The sequence below is a fragment of the Mustela erminea genome, chromosome 3 (assembly GCF_009829155.1).
Source record: "Mustela erminea isolate mMusErm1 chromosome 3, mMusErm1.Pri, whole genome shotgun sequence".
NCBI lineage: Eukaryota > Metazoa > Chordata > Mammalia > Carnivora > Mustelidae > Mustela > Mustela erminea.
The window spans coordinates 114,167,897-114,185,013 of record NC_045616.1 but is presented as its reverse complement, the minus strand read 5'-3'; the positions used below and the strand labels follow the sequence as shown (position 1 = coordinate 114,185,013).

At 40.1% G+C, this 17,117-nt stretch overlaps 1 protein-coding gene across 8 annotated transcripts in view; it reads right to left on the bottom strand.

The window, feature by feature from the left end:
• The window catches only part of PWWP2A (PWWP domain containing 2A), a 37,487-nt gene extending 20,579 nt beyond the window's left edge, over nt 1-16,908 (bottom strand). For 5 of the 8 annotated variants that reach the window (XM_032337139.1, XM_032337142.1, XM_032337146.1 and 2 more), the window contains exon 1: nt 16,232-16,891. In XM_032337139.1, the coding sequence (XP_032193030.1) occupies nt 16,232-16,815 (584 nt within the window). In that variant the 5' untranslated portion in view covers nt 16,816-16,891. Of the gene's footprint in view, nt 1-10,539; nt 10,610-14,264; nt 14,646-16,231 lie in introns of those variants that run through there. The other 3 variants (XM_032337145.1, XM_032337147.1, XM_032337141.1) reach the window with 3 other exon arrangements.
• Nucleotides 16,909-17,117: the final 209 nt, after the last annotated feature.

Sequence of the window (17,117 nt, the reverse complement as noted above, 5' to 3'; positions counted from 1 at the left end):
TTCAGCTCAGGTCATGATCCTGGAGTCCCAGGATTGAGTCCCACATCGGGCTCCCAGCTCCACAGGGAGTCTGCTTCTCTCTCTGATCTTCTCCTCGCTCATACTCTCTCTCACTGTCTCTCTCTCAAATAAATAAATAAAATATTTTTTTAAAAAAATTAAAAATCAGGGGCACCTGGGTGGCTCAGTGGGTTAAAGCCTCTGCCTTCAGCTCAGGTCATGATCTCAGGGTTCTGGGATCGAGCCCCGCATCGGGCTCTCTGCTCAAGTGGGGAGCCTGCTTCCTCCTCTCTCTCTCTCTGCCTACTTGTGATCTCTGTCAAATAAATAAATAAAAATTTAAAAATAAATAAATAAAATTAAAAATCAGAATCTATTTATATGTAACTGCAATGAAACTGTTTCATATATGCATGTATATACACATCCATATATAAAATACATTTGTAACTATGCTCAAAATTTTGAAAACCATCAATTTATGAAACTGTAACCTTAGCAAGAATATAAAGTAGCAACAAAACTACACCCTCTCTGGGCACCTGGCTAATCCAGTCACTAGACCATGTGACTGGATCTCAGAATGGTGAGTTCAAGCCCCACACTGGGCATGAAGCCTACGTATAAAAAAAGAAACAAAACCTATGTTCTCTTAAAAAAAAAATCTCAAAATCTATTTTCTCAAGTGTGTTCTCTAAAAATCTGCAACACTCTATGGTGTTTGAAAATGAAGATTCCTAAGGGCTGCCCCAAGACTGAATCATAAGACCCTTCCCTGATTGGAATGCAGACTTAAATTTTTAGCAAGCATTTTTGCTTTAGGTTTTCCTAAGGTGAAGGTATTTATGTCTCATGTGAATGCTCACCAAAGGGCACCTCAGCAGAGGAGGATTTCAATCATTCCAGAGGTGAAAGGCTGACTAGTCCCCCACTTGCTTGAGCTTTAGGAGAACTTTTCATAAACTCTGTAAGACTTGAGCAGTAAGGTGCAATAGCATCTGTCCTCTTTGCTCCACCCCTTCTACGTGCAACACGAAGGTATTTATTATCAGTGACTCATCCTAACCCTTACCTATTTTCAGTATTCTTTAACTACTATCCAAATATTCTACAAGAAAAATATTCAGGTATTATGACTTAATTAAAAATAATGTCTGGGGAACCTGGCTGGCTCAGGCAGTGGAGGATGTGACTTGATCTCCGCATTGTGAGCTTGAGCCCCATAATGGGTAAAAAGTTTTCGTAAAAATAAAATCTTTTGGGGAGCCTGGGTAGCTGTCCGTTAAGCATCTGACTCTAGGGTTTCAGCTCAGGTCGTTATCTCATGGTTGTGGGACTGAGCCTGAGCCCATGTTGGTCTCCCCACTCAACAGGAGTTTGCTTGAGATTCTCTCTCCCTCTGCCTCTGCCCCTCCCCACCCCAACCTGGCTTGCTCGTGAGCTCGCTCTCAAAATTTAAAAACCAAAACAATGAATTGATTTTTTTTAAAACACTTAAAAAAATAAAAATAAATATGGGCATCTGGGTGGCTCAGTGGGTTGAGCCTCTGCCTTCGGCTCAGGTCATGATCTCAGGGTCCTGGGATCAAGCCCCACATCGGGCTCCCTGCTCAAGGGGGAGCCTGTTTCCCCCTCTCTCTCTGCCTGCTCTCTTCCTACTTGTGATCTGTCAAATAAATAAATTTTTTAAATCTTAAAAAAAGATAAAAATACCTTCTGAGGAAAACCAGGTAAAGTGTACCAGAGATCTCTGGTACAAAGTCCTGTGAATCTATAAAATAAAGTTTTAAAACTAGCTACCTTAACTGAGGGCTGGTGATAGCCAAAATTTTGAGGAGGAAGAATACTGGGGCTTAACAGCCATTTTGTGCAAGGCAAGAGAAAGAGAGAAAGGATCCTCACCTAATATAAAGGTGAAACAAATGTAATATAGAGTATTTAATAAGCTAGAATTCCAAAAGTGACATAATTATAGTAAGGATAACAATATTTTCTAGTATTTAGGTTCCACTTAGGTCTGAATTTTATTGATGATTCTAGATTTGACTAAGTTAAGCTTTTATTCACCCACTAATAAAATTATGGTATTTGCTTAAGATTTCTAGCATTACCAATTATTCCTATACCTAAATAGGTAACACTACTTGGAGTGAAAACTATTCTCAAAATTCCATTTCCACAGGAATACTTCAAACAAAACAATGTTTACCAACAACTCTTACCTCTTATGCTGAAAGTTTTTTTCTAATTCTGATATATTAAAAAAAAAAGAAAAAAGAAAAAAAATGGTGATGTATTGTTTACCAGCATTCACTTCACAGCAACCTCAATCACCTTATCTCTGACCTAGGATTATAATCTTTTCCTTTCTGTTTACAATAGTTTAATAGTGCACAACTGATTTTCACTTTCTTCTTTCAAATTCTGGTTGCCAAATTCCAACTGTAAGAGGAAATTCTTGTAAAAATATTTTACAATAAAAAATAAACAAAAAACTAAGGTATTGTATTTTAGGCAAGCAAACGGGTCCTGAAGAATTTGACACCCCAAAAATTCCAGAGGGTTAGTTGCGACAGCCCCATTGACGAGACTTCCCTCCAATAAACAAAAAACAAAAAGAAAGCTTTCCTTCCCAAAATTATGTTCTCTTGAAGAATCTACAGTAAGCAAAATTTAAATGCAATTAACCACATGAAAAATAATAATCCAGATTCATTTCAATTCAAGCAGTTGTTTCAGAAATAACTTCTGCCTTAAATTAACAACAGGTTAAATCTAAAGGAGGGAAAACTGTAAAGCAAACTTATTTTGGTTCACATGCCATCTCTGGAGATTGGTTATTATGTCAAAACTTAATCTCAGGGGCGCCTGGGTGGCTCAGTGGGTTAAGCCGCTGCCTTTGGCTCAGGTCATGATCTCAGGGTCCTGGGATCGAGTCCCACATCGGGCTCTCTGCTCAGCAGGGAACCCGCTTCCTTCTCTCACTCTCTGCCTGCCTCTCTGCCTACTTGTGATCTCTGTCTGTCAAATAAATAAAATCTTTATTAAAAAAAACAACAACAACAAAAAACTTAATCTCAGGACAAGTGAAATAAATAAGCTGCAAACAGAAAACTTTACATAAATAAAAGTGTATATCTAAGCCCCCCAAAATTAAAAATTCAGGCCAGTATACACACTTCTGGGCATTTATAATCAAAAACACATTCTCCAAGAGATATTTGCACACCCATGTTCACAGCAGCATTTTTCACAATACCTAAAAAGTGGAAACCAAGCCACCCATCAACAGATAAATGGATAAATAAAATGTGGTTATGTACATACAATGAAATATTACTCTGCCTTAAAATGGAAATCCTGTCACGTTACACATGGATGAACCTTGAGAACATTATGCTAAGTGCAGTAAGCCAGAAACAAAAAGAGACTGTATGATTCCACTTATATAACATAACTGAAGTAGTCAAAATCAAAGAAGAATTTGGTGGTTGTCAGGGACTAGGATAAAGGGGAAATGGAGATTTAATGGGTCTAGAGTTTTAGTTTTACAAGATTAAGAAGTTCTGGAGATCTGTTTCACAATGTGAATGTACTTAACACTAGTTACTGAACTATACACTTAAAAATGCTTAAGATAGGGGTGCCCTGGGGCACCTGGGTGGCTCAGCTGGTTAAGCGGTCTGTCTTTGGCTAGGGTCATGATCCTGGAATCCCAGGGCTGAGCCCCTTGCTGGGCTCTGCACTCTGCGGGGAGCCTGCTTCTCCCTCTGCCCCTCCCCACTCATGCTCTCTTTCTCTCTCAAATAAACAAATAAAAAATTTAAAAAAAAAAAAAAAATGGGGGAGTGCCTGGGTGGTGCAGTTGGTTAAGCAGCCCACTCTTGATGTCAGCTCAGCTCATGATCTCTGGGTCCCACGATGGAGCCCTACATCAGGCTCCAAAGCTCAGCAGAGTCTGCTTAAGTTTCTCTCCCACTGCCCCTTCCCCTGCACGCCCTCTCTCTTTAAAATAAATAAATCTTTTAAAAAAATGGTTAAGATGGGAGGAGTGCTTCCTGGATGGCTCAGTCAGTTAAGCATCCAACTATTGATCTGTGCTCAGCAGGGTATCGGCTAGAGATTCTCTGTCCCACACCCCACCTCTCCCTCTGGTCTCTCTCTAAAGTAAGCCTTTTTTAAAAAATGGTTAAGATGACACATGTAGGTGTTTTTTACATTTTTTTTTAAATGTTTCAATTGTGTATCTACCTAACATAGAGGGGAAAGTCTGATGATAAGCTGTTTATTTTCATGATAGTAAAGGAATGATTAGTACAAGGGATATAACACTAACTACACTGAGGAGAAACAGGACAACAATGTGACCTGAAGGAGAATCTAAGTGAACATCAGCAATGAGAGTAGATGTGGAACCCCGAGAATACTGCATCACCTGTATAACCTGATCCTCTGATGAGCAATTATCAGAGACCTAAACTGAAGAACAATCCCTATTCCATATATTCTATGGCAACCGAATGCAATACATGATCATTTACTGGAGGAAGAAAAAACTTTAAAGGACATTATTGGAAAAACTAACAAATAATGAAATATGGGCCGCAAATTAGGTAAAAGTGCTGTTTCTTGCACTTAAAAACTATACTGATCTTAAGAAATAGATGCACAAGTATTAAGGGGTCAAAATAGCTCAAGAAAAAAAATACATTAAAAGAACAATAAAGCAAACATGACAAAATGCTAAAAATTAGTGAATTTAGATAAAGCTTATTTTATTACAGGGTGCCTGGGTGGCTCAGTCAGTTAAGCATCCGCCTTGGATCAGGTCAAGATTCCAGGGTTCTGGGATCAAGCCTCACATCAGGCTCCCTGCTCAGCCAGGAAGTCTGCTTCTGCCTCTCCCTGCCACTCTGCCTACTTGTGCTTTCTCTATCAAATAAATAAAATATTTTAAAAAATAATAATAAAGCTTATTAAGAGTTCTCTGCTGTATGAAATTTCAAAATAAAGAGGTTTTCAGTATTAGTTTTGTGGGGGATTTTTTTTTTTTTTTTTTGGTTTTAAATTAGTTTTTAAAAAATATAATCTTAGGGGCACCTGGGTGGCTCAGTGGGTTAAGCCTCTGCCTTCGGCTCAGGTCATGATCCCAGGGTCCTGGGATCGAGCCCCGCATTGGGCTCTCTGCTCAGTGGGGAGCCTGCTTCCCCCTCTCTCTCTGCCTGCCTCTCTACTTGTGATCTCTATCAAATAAATAAATAAAAATCTTTTTAAAAATATATATATATATAAAATCTTAAATTTAGTTCACCTCAACTCCACCAAAACATTTTAAGCAAAGAATGTTTATAAAAAAGAAAATTTGGGGGCACCTGGCTGACTCAGTGAGTAGAGCACAGGCTTCAATCTCAGGGTCATGAGTTCAAGCCCCACACTGGGTGTGAAGCCTACTTAAAATAAGAAATTGAAAAAAAAAAAATTGTTCTACTTAAGCAGAAATGCCAGCAAACACACCTCAAGTACCACTAGGTACAAAATCTATATTCAGACACAACTATGTTAATTATTCAGAGGGTATAAAACTAAGTCCCAGCCCTAGAAGCCAACTTAATAAGCAAGACCAAAAAATGTAACACTCGTTGCCAAAAGAGACTACAGACTTTAGAGGGAAAGGAATCACTGTGGATTAGCGATCAGGCAAAGAGCTTCTCAAGAAAGAACCACACCTAGAAGGGCACAGGTAGATTTACCGAAAAAGCAAAACAGGGAGTGGTAAAGGGTGGTTCCACAATTCTGAATGCTAATAACCATCTTTGTGGTTTAAAAAAGTAGTTTAATAAAGTGAAACACTTGAGTAGGTGTGGTAAAAACCAGCTGATGACCAGATGCATTAGGAATCACCAGTCAGTAACCTGATTCCCCCTTCCAGGAGGCAGGTAAGAATTCAGAGGCTTAAAAAAGCAATAAAATAAAGATCATCCATCTGGCAGAAAGAGAAGGCATGTTGGAGAGGGTGTTTGTTACGAGGGAGGGAACTGCTTAATAAGGGTTTATGCAAAGTGTGGTGAATGGAAAACACTACTCTCTTAAAAGGAGACCAATGAAGGCTTCTGATTATACAATGATGGAATTAAATGTGTCTCATCACTTTGTTAAAAACAAGCTCAGCTATGCTAGCCTGGTCCTATCATTTAGTAAGTGCAAAGAAAAGCACAAAATTATCTTCCTTTTGCAAACTTTGAAATGTGTCATTCTCAAAGGTGAGCCCTTGTCAATGTTTTAAAAGCATATGGGAAGCAGAGACACTCTAACGACTAAATTTCTCTGAGACTAACTTTTTCTTTAGGACAAAGCCCGTAACTTCCTCACAAGCCATCTGCCCCAAGGGGTTAGTGGGTAGAAGATTAAGAAACATTCTGTACCATACATTATGCAAGCATCTCCTAGTTATCTCATTCCCCAGTAAAATATAAACGTTATCCTTCTTTATTAAAAGGGTAAAGTTATACCTCACAGATACTACCTAAAGCTTCCACAAATCATTTCAAGGTGCTTTAAAGATAGATTATTCTGCAACGCAACAGGACTTAGGTTGAGTGGCCAGTCAAACAAATGATATTAATTAATTCTGCCACTTAGGAGCTACTTCTTCAAAGTCTTAAAGATTTTTAAAATTTAGAGTTCCCAAGTGCCTGTGAGTGGGGGAGGAGCAAAGGGGAAGAGAGAGGCAGAGATTCTGAAGCAGACTTTGCCCTGGGGTGCAGCTTGATCTTTGGACCCTGAGAGCAAGACCTAAGCTGAAACCCAAGACTCGGTGCTTAATAGACTGAGCTACCCAGGTGCCCCTGTTGATACATATTCTTAATTAATGTAGATGACAATTCTTTCAAGATTTTAAAAATCTTTAAAGAAAAAAAATGCATAATTGCTCATCTTAGGGCCCAGTACACAGTAAGTAGGCACAATATATGGTAATTATCGAAGTTAAAGTGTATTCAATTTTATTAACTGTGACTATGGATGATGTTTTTAATTAAAAACTCCCAAGCACTGTAAGAGCAATTTGTAGGAACTATGGGTACCCAAATGTGCAAGAAGATAGGGAGGATAACTTTATCAAGATAAAAACAAAATATGTGGGGCGCCAGGGTGGCTCAATGGGTTAAGCCTCTGCCTTTGGCTCAGGTCATGATCTCAGGGTCCTGGGATCAAGCCCTGCATCCGGGTCTCCGCTCAGCAGGGAGCCTGCTTCCCTCTCTCCGCTTGCCTGTCTGCCTGCTTGTGATCTCTGACAAATAAATAAAAAATCTTATAAAAAAAAAAAAAAGCACCAATTCTGACCCAAAATACCAGGAAGTATCTTTTAAAAGTAACTGATGAGCGGATGCCCGGGTGGCTCAGTCAGTTAAGCAGCTGCCTATGGCTCAGGTCACGATCCCACAGTCCTGGATCAAGTCCCACATTGGGCTCCTTGCTCATCGGGGAGCCTGATCTGCCTGCCCCCTCCCACAGCTTCTGCAGCCTCTGTCGCTGTGTCTCTCTCTCTGACAAATGAATAAATAAAATCTTAAAAAAAAAAAAAAAAAGGAACTGATGGGGGAGTGAGGCTGCATATAAGTTTTTAAATAACATCTTTTTAACCATAAAAATTTACTCCATCTTTTTAGTCTATCCAATCCTCTTTTATAACATCATGAATAGCTTTTGGGGAGGGCAAGGGGTTAAACACTAATCATTTAGAGTTTAAGCTCCCCATCATGTACGTTCAAACAGTCCTCTAAAATTTTACCTGGATAACTAGGTTTGGAAATTAAAAAGTGGAGACAACTATAGATAGAGACAACATTTATACTTCAGTCTTTTGAAAAGTACAAATAACAATAACATCTGTATGGTATTCAAATTATTATTCCTTACTAGTAAATTCTTTTTAAAAAATAACCATCCAAAAAATTGTAATTGCCACAACATGGCAAAATATTTTTAAGAGCAGACAAATCTTGACCTCACTTTTGTATATCACTTAGAGAAATATAGTTGACATTTTCCTAAGAAAATGAACACTGATATAAAAAGATCTAATTATTAATATAAACAACTCATCAGTTTGCAAATTCTTCAACAGAATTCCCTTGGTCCTGGCTCCAAGATACCAAAAAGCAGTTTCACATTTTCTAGGTTTCCATTATTAATTCTAAGTACTTTTAATATTTCTTTTATTGGAACCCACCACACAGGGGCCTAAATGACTTCTCAACAGACTAACTTTTTAAAGAAAATTTATTCAAATTATTTCTCTATTCCTATTTTACCAAAAAGAGTATGTTCAACAACTTAGTTTTAATCTTTAAAATTATTTTCCAACTCAGCCACCCAGCACTTAACAAATGCTGATCTTGTGCTCAGCGAGCTTCAAATCTGACATTTTGTGATTCCTTTCTCAACCAGTGGACTCCACTGTTGCCAGAGCCAGGCCAACCAAGGCAAAACATACCAAAACCATGTATGAATTAGAAACCCCATTTCCAAAAATGCCCAAAGTGTTCACTAAATTAAACTGAAGGGCAATCATATTTTTTTTTACTTGTTTTTTTTGTTCTTTTTTCTTTTTCTTTTTTTTATACAAACCCTTGTGTCGGGGGCTGACTTTCAATAGATCGCAGCAAGGGAGCTGCTCTGCTACATACGAAACCCCGACCCAGAAGCAGGTCGTCTACGAATGGTTTAGCACCAGGTTCCCCACGAACGTGCGTTGCGTGACGGGCGAGGGGGCGGCCGAAGGGCAATCATATTTTAAAAGCAAGCAGCTATTGCCTGGTTGAGAGAGGAACAAAGACTTCTATCATTTCTACCTACCAAGGTAACACTCCATCAAAATCATAAGCTAAATGGTACTGGTAAAAATACAGAAGTATATTAGAACAGGATTGTTTTCAAATCATAAGACAATTGCATATTGTTCAAAAAGGGCATCTTTATCTACTAGTATCTTGTATTTTAATATAAAATAATGTAAACATAAATCATGCATTTTAATATAAACATAAAATATGTAATTTTAGGCAATTTACTAATCTCTCTGAGCCTCAGTGTCTTTATCTGTGCAATGGGATTGGTGGAATTTACTTTATTGGAGTTCCAAGAAAGTAAACTGAAAACAGTGTATTAAAAGTGCCCAGTGCCAAGTTTAAGAGTAGGAACTATATAGTACCTATTGTTAATTACATTAAAGACTGGCAACCTTCTTAGATGATGGGAAGATACAGAAAGTGAAAATCAAACCATTATTGGAGGAATGAGTTTTAAAAGGCTAAACACCGCTATTCTATTGTAAAGACTAAAGTAACTGTTTAAAATTGGCCCAAGGGAAAAAGATGAAAGTTATGAACTACCAAACTCCTAGCAGGCAACCAGACTGCAGAAACCTACTTGCAAGTCTCCCATTTCTATAATAAGGATCTGGATCTGCCACCCAAGTGGTCCATCCCCCCACGTATTGCTTACTTTTTAATTATATCCCAATCAAAATTAACCAATAATTTTTAAAACAGGTTTAACAAATTTATGGTCCTACTATTCTGGTAAAACTACTCCCTAAAAATTACTTATCTCCAAATATGGTACAAGGATCACCTGCATCAGAATCATCTTGGTTAAAACTGCAAACTGCAGCGGAGCTCAGAAATCTTAAGCACATCTGTTTAGAGGAACACTCCCCAAAGTGTTTAGCAAAATCATTCTATACTAAAACCACCCAAAGTGTAACTTAACCTCCACTTACTTTCTTGCAAGATCTGCCACTAGAGCAAGCTCTGTTCTGCTGGTAATGTGTGCCTGAATTAATCTGGGAATTTGGGGAGAACAAGCCAATAAATATCAAGAAATAAGGATGCACTTCATAGGCACAAATAAGTACTTAGACCATCTTTCATTTTTTAGAGAAGATGAGCACAAACTACATAAACCTTTAAATAGCCCTCCCCAGAATCTTATGAAGCTTAAACCTAATTCCATCAAGAACTCTGCTTTAAAGTCTGTCTTACACATAAAAGGCTGAAAATTAACCTCACTAGAAGCCCTCAGTCCATTAAAACATGCCTGGCATAGTTTGTGTTTGTAACATTTGGTTATCTAGTTTATAAATTGAGTTTTAAAATCTGTTTTTAATACCATAATGTTTGTTACAGGATTCTTTACACTCAAACTAGGTTTTTAATGTCCAACAATTCCTCACCTCAAAAAAAAAAAAAATCATCACAGTCCAACATGCTATGGAAGAGCACACTTTCAATATAGCATACACACTGCTTTAGTAGTGGGTGTCCTCAAACTGTCTGGGTCAGAAAGTGACTGACACTTGCCTCTGTGCTATCTAACTGTGGGAACCCTTTATCAACACCTTGGGATATAAGCAGAATAATCACCAAAAAAAATGTGTGTTAAAATTGTACAACTCAATACAAGCATTCAAGCATACTACTTGATGACCTAAATTCTTGACCTGGATGCTTAGTATAAGCTACTAATACCACTACTCACTGCTTCACCAGAATGGCTGTATATTTTTCCCACCAAAAGTAGAGCTATTGCACCATACGTTTCATGGTCTCTGTAAAGAAAAAAAATCATTGTCTTGGTTTATATTTCCTTAAAAAAACAAGTAACTTCTCTACAAATTGTTTTATGAACTTAGTGAAACCTAAAGTTTTTTAAAGAAATCACCTCATTTCTCTTTAATGCAACCGTACCCCAGCACAGTTAGACACACACAAAAAGTATTTGTTAAAGGTCAATTCTGAAATAAAACTAGCTACAACCTTTAATAAACAAGTACCACAAATTAAAATGCGCAAGTTTTTAATGCATAAACATTTACTTCATGACTCCTCAATTCACATCAGAATCAAAAAAATGGAATTCAAGAGAAATTTTTCAGGATTTCTAAGTGGCTTTAGAACTACTTTTCAAGATACTGGAGAACAGGCCTAAACAGTTGAAATGATCATTCTGTGTAGTCAGAAACCATAGGTCCCAGTAAATATTGTTCCTTAGGTATGACTGAGAAAGCTGACACTGCCTCTTCAGAAACTAGGGCTTTAGACTTTTACCCTTCACAGATAATGTTGACTGGTTAAAATTTTTCTATATTTGGAATTATTAAAGTTGGATGTGTATTTAAGGAATAGATCTAGAGTATACAAGCAGGCAAGAGATGTTCTATTATTTCTACTAACCCAAAGTAAAAAATTTATGAAACTCATCAACCAACTGCAATGTTTAAACTTTACTTGGATCCTACTTTAAAACTTAGATGTTGATTGAAATGTTAATTCTGAGATACTGAGAAATTTTAACACTGACTGGTAGGCCATAGGATGACAAAAAGGAACTGCTGTTGTTATTTTAGTTGCAATAAAAGAAGTACATTATGGCTTTAAAATCCTTATTTTTTCAGAGCCCTATACTGCAATTCTTATGGTGAAGAATGTGTTTAGGATTTGCTTCAAAATTATCCAGTGGAGGAAGGCATATGATGAAACAAGAACAACTAATAGTTGATAAATGTCAAAGCAAGGATCATACATACATGGAGGTTCATTTCCCATAATAAAAAAACAAAAAAATCATGGTACAACCACTGGTTTGCAACAACCTGAAGGAATGCTTATTATAGAATGCTAAAAGAAACAAATGTGCTTATGTCAAATTTTCAAAAACCTAAGGTTAAGGAAGAAAAGGGAATAAGAACCAAACTGAATTTGTGGGTTAGTTGATTATTTTTATCTGCTCGTATTAGATTATTGTCATTAAGTGTTACTGATGAGTTCAGGCGTAGGCAGGTAATTCAAACTACCTTAAGAGAGCTGGGTATAAAACACCAGTGGAGGAGCCCAAAATAAACTAAAAAAATGAAGTGGCTCAGTCAGTTAAGCCTCTGCCTTTGGCTCAGATCATGATCTCAGGGGCCTGGGATCCAGTCCCACATCAGGCTCCCCACTCAGCAAGGAGTCTGCTTCTTCCTCTTCCTGTGTGCTCTCGCTCAAGAAAATAAAATCTTCCCCCAAAAATTATTTAAATAAAGAATGCCTCAAAGGATTTTCATTTTCAAATAAATCCTATAAAATCAGTTTTTAATCAGATATTCAACTATCTTCATTTTTAGGGTGACCATGTCATTTGTACAGTAGCCAAAGCAAGCTGCTTTGAAGACATAAGGAGTAACAATCAAACTGGGATTGTACAGGAAAACCAGACCACCTGGTCATCCTATTCACTTTCTATAAACATAAACTGAGGAATGAAGTTTGTTTGCTTGTTTGGGTTTGTGAACCTCCTAAAGTCAAATGAATTCACCTCATAAGAACTAGAGAGACTGGAGCCCAAAGAGGCAAAGAGATCTGCCCAAAGTCACAGTATCAACTGGAGAGCCTGGCACTAGAATTCAGACCCCAACTATTTAATAAGTGGTACTACCACCTTTTCTGTTTTTTTTTTTTTATTACATATGTCCTGTTTCTTTTTTCCACGAAAAGAATCTCCTCAAAAATGTGTTCTTCAATCAAATAACTAAAAATAAGGCAAAAAATAATACAATGGCAGGAAGGTGAAGAATGGCAAATGCTTACAAAGCCATATATTTATATAGGTCAACACACACACACACACACACACACACACACACACAAACACACACCCTTATAAACACTTTTTTCTACATAGTGAACAACTCTTCCAACTTTAAAAGACATTTCTGTACCATGGATAATGTCAGAATAAAATAATCTAAAGAAAAAAAGCAGTAACTGGCCCTTTTCCTTAAGACTAAAGAAAACCATACACATACAAGGAGGCACTTGGTCTCCCAAATGTTAATTCTCTCCAGGGTACCTCATTGAATAGGCAAGAACCAGGACTTCAGAGACTGCTATGTTTTCTGCAATATACAGCTTAGGAAATGGGGACTCTCCAGAGCAGACGGTCTCACGGCTATTACCTGACTAAAGAATCTGCTTGGTTCCAATACTCGTACCCTTTGTATTATCCCATACAGCTACTGAAGTCAGAATAGGCACTAAATTTCAGAAATAACCATTTTTTACTGTTTAAAGGAAAATCTACCAGCCCAACTTTCTAATATGAAAGGAGAAAAAAGGGGCGCCTGGGTGGCTCAGTGGGTTAAGCCTCTGCCTTCGGCTCGGGTCATGATCTCAGGGTCCTGGGATCGAGCCCCACATCGGGCTCTCTGCTCAGCAGGGAGACTGCTTCCCCCTCTCTCTCTCTCTGCCTGCCTCTCTGCCTACTTGTGATCTCTGTCAAATAAATTTAAAAAATAAATATTTTTTTTAAAAAGAGAGAGAGAAAGGAGAAAAAGTATAGGCTTTAGAATCAGATCAACCTGCATTTGAATCCTTACTTTGCCATTTATAAGCTCAATAATTGGCCAATTTAAATGAACCTCAATTTCCTCCTATATAAATGAAAAATATCACCACGGTTATAAAGACTAAAGCAAGTGGTACAATGTCTGGTACATAATAGGAAGCTCTTATTTTTACCCAAAGGTTTCATTAAATGGCCAATTCATATAGGATAAAAACGGTTTTTAAAGCAGCTGATTACTATAGTCATGGCAGAATCTATGAAGAGGATCTCCTGGATCATCATTTAACCCCAAAACTGTACATCAAGTACACAATGAAGGTAAACAGCAGATTACAAAATATATGGGTAGATCTGTTTCACCAAACTGTAGTACAAAAAAGAGATAACTAGTCATCATTAGTCCAAAAATAATTCCTTCAAATGCTAATTTTAAAAACACCTTTGTGTGTTGTTTCTTCACCAATTCCACTATTGTTACCTCCCAAATATAAGCTTCCAGCTGCAGGGACTATAACTCATAACATTTAAAATACTAGGAGGAAAAAATAAAATAAAATACTAGGAGGGTACCTTACACACAGATGTGCTCAATACTGTTGAATGCAAAGTTGATAAGGTTTCCTTAACAACCATTTAAAAAAAGACCTTAATGACAGAGACCTTTTACTTTAAAACATTAAAATGCAAAAGGTTCATAATAAAAATATCTCCCTCCACCTAAGAAATTATTGACTGTAAGCAGCACAGTTAGCAAAGCAGAACAAAACTCAAAAAATAATCTGCAATTTATTAAAGAAACTTTAAAAAAAAATAAAACACCAACACAATGAGCACCTCAACAGAGGAAATAACTATCCATTCCATTTCCAGGAACAACTTACCTTTTTTCACCTTCCTTTTGCAGATTTGAAATCCAGATTCTCACACAATCACTGGCCTTCACTTCTGTTTGATTCAATAGCATACACACTACTGAGTCTATCTCTCCTTCGCTATTAAATACATCAGTAGAAAGCACACTGGTTTTATTCTGCTTTCTAACTATGAAAACATAAGTGCAAAGGTCCTAATCCAAAATTCTCAAAAGAAGAAAAACAAAAAATTTCTGGAGTTAAACAATTTCATTAGTAATTATAGAGGTACCCGGCTAGCTCTGTGGGTTAAGGGAAGGACTCTTGGTTTCAGCTATCATGAGTCATGAGATGGAGCCATTACAGGGCTCCACACTCAGCGGGGAGTCTGCTTAAGATTCTCTCCTTCTGACCTTCTCCCCCACTTCACACTTGCTCTAAAATTTAAAAAAAAAAAAAAATTAAAATAGTGGGGCGCCTGGATAGCTCAGTGGCTTGAGCATCCACTCTGGGTTTCATGATCTCATGGATCCTGAGATCAAGCCCTGCTGTGGGGGAGAGGGGAAGACACACCTCCCCACTAGGAGTCTCCTTGGATATTCTTCTCTCCCTCTGTCCCTTCACCCAACCCCGCTCTCTCTCGTATAAATAAAATCTTAAAAAAAAAAAAAAAGAATTATAAAGTCTCCCATCATTTCCCTGTCCAAACATCCTAATTCAACTTGTATTTATTTTTTTCATGGTCTCTCCTGCCCTGTAACTGCCTTTCATATATATTTCAAATTTTCCCCCCCAAATGTGAAAAAGATGACGGTGTCCTTATGCGAGGACAAGAGGTAAAAATAAAATATACTGGGCATCTGGATGGCTCAGTGCTTAAGTGTCTGCCTCCGGCTCAGGTCTTGATCTCAGGGAGCTGGGATCGATCCCATCCCCAGCCTCCCGGCTCGGAGGGGAGGAGTCTGCTTATCCCTCTGCCCCTCTCCCTGCTCATGCTCGCATTCTCTCTCTCTCTCTCAAATAAATAAAATTTTTAAAATAAAAGAAAAAATAAAACATATTAAAGTAAGCCGTTTCCAAACAGGTGAGATACCCATCAGAGTGTGTGCTGTTGCAGGAAACAGAATGGAGAGCCGTGAATGGGAGTCTCTGCACTTCATATCTGCAAAAGAAGAGAATAAAAAGGTTAACTTAACTCTAGACTTAGAACACCTTTTTTTTTTTAACCTGTTTAAACCAATGCCCACAAACATTTTAAATCAAAGATGAAAATGTGCTAATAAGCCAAAGGCTTGGGGGTGAATTCCACCTTCTTGCCCTTTTACATAAACTGTATCTACAGTACCAGAAATCAATATTTGCACATTCCTATATCACATCATCCTAATACTAAAGGGTAAGAAAATCTTAAAACTATCATTTTAATTAGCCAACTGTGCTTCCCTACAGCAGTCACCTAAGGGTAATTAGTGCTAACAGTAACAGTTAAGAGGTTCACTTCTAACAAATACTCTTCCCCCATAAGGAGTGACAGTTAACCTTTTGGGAACCCAAATGCACACACCCCTTTCTCCAACCCCGCTAAAGGTGAATTCAAGAAAAAAAGTGCCTCGCAAGCAAGCAGTGTCCCCCGCCCAGTGCCAGGTTCTCAGCAAAACTCCTGCATTTTGCATTAACCCACCAGGCCACCGGAGTGGGTGCTCCAGGGCCAGGTCGCGGAAAGAGCCTGGGGGTGTGAGCTGCGCTCTGCCAGCGGGTCAGACACCCGCGCCCCCCACCTGGTAACACACCTGCCCTCACCCGCGCGCACCTGGGGCGGAGACCGCCCTCTCCCGGCCTCGAGCGCCTGCCCCCACGAGAAGCGCGCGCCCCGCGCCGCACGGGACCCGAGGGCGTGCAGGCGGCGGGAGCCCGGGGTGCAGGGGCCGTCCTGGCTCGCTCGCTCCCTCCCTGGGGACCAAGGGGGCCCGGGGACGTGCTGGGGGCTGGCGCGGTACCTTTTGGACAGATCCATAAGGACCCCGGAGAAGAGCTTCTCCCCTAGACGGAACGACACGACGAGCGCGTCCTCAATGATGTGGTCCAGCGTGACCCGCACCTCGGAGCCGGGAATCAGCTGCGACACCGCGGAGTCCCCGCCCGCCGGCGGCACGAGCGCCGGGGCTGCGGGCTGGGGCAGCGGCGGTTCCTGGCGCTCCTCGGGAGCTGGGGGCTGCTCGGGCGGCGGTGCAGGGGAAGGTGGAAGGTCGGGTCTTTCCTGAGGCGCGGCTGCCGCCGGCTCCGCCACCCGGGCAGGCAGCTTCTCCTCAGCCTCCAGCTCCGGCCCCGCCGCCTCCGGGCTGCGGGCGAGCTCCCCCGGCGGCGGCGGTGGCGGCGGGAGCGGCGGCTCGTCGGCCTGAGGAGAAGACTGCTGCCCGTCGGCCTCGCCGTCCGGCACAGATGCTTCCGTTGCGGTGACCGGGAGGGGGTCAGTGCCGGCCTCGCTGCCGGGGATGGGCTCCATCTCCGGCTCGGCCTCGCCGGCGCCCCCCTCCCCGGGGGACGCTGCAGTCGCTGCCGCCTCTGCAGCCACGGCCGCCATTTTCTTCCTGGCTTCTCCCTCCTCCAGCTCCGGGTGCAGCGGCAGCGGCAACGCTGCTTGGTTCCCTGGGCCTTCCCCTCCCTCCCTTGAACAGTTTCGTCCCGCCCTTTCCCTGCTGCTCGTTATTGGCACCGCGCCATTGGTTCCGTTCTACACCCCTCCCACACTTGTGACACACCATTGGCCAGATGGGGACGTCTATCACCCAGTCAGTCCCTCCCTCCCATGCAGAGTAGGAACTTCTCATTGGCCGGATGAATTGTCAAATGTTGAATCTTAGAGGAGGAGTGAGGGAACAGGGG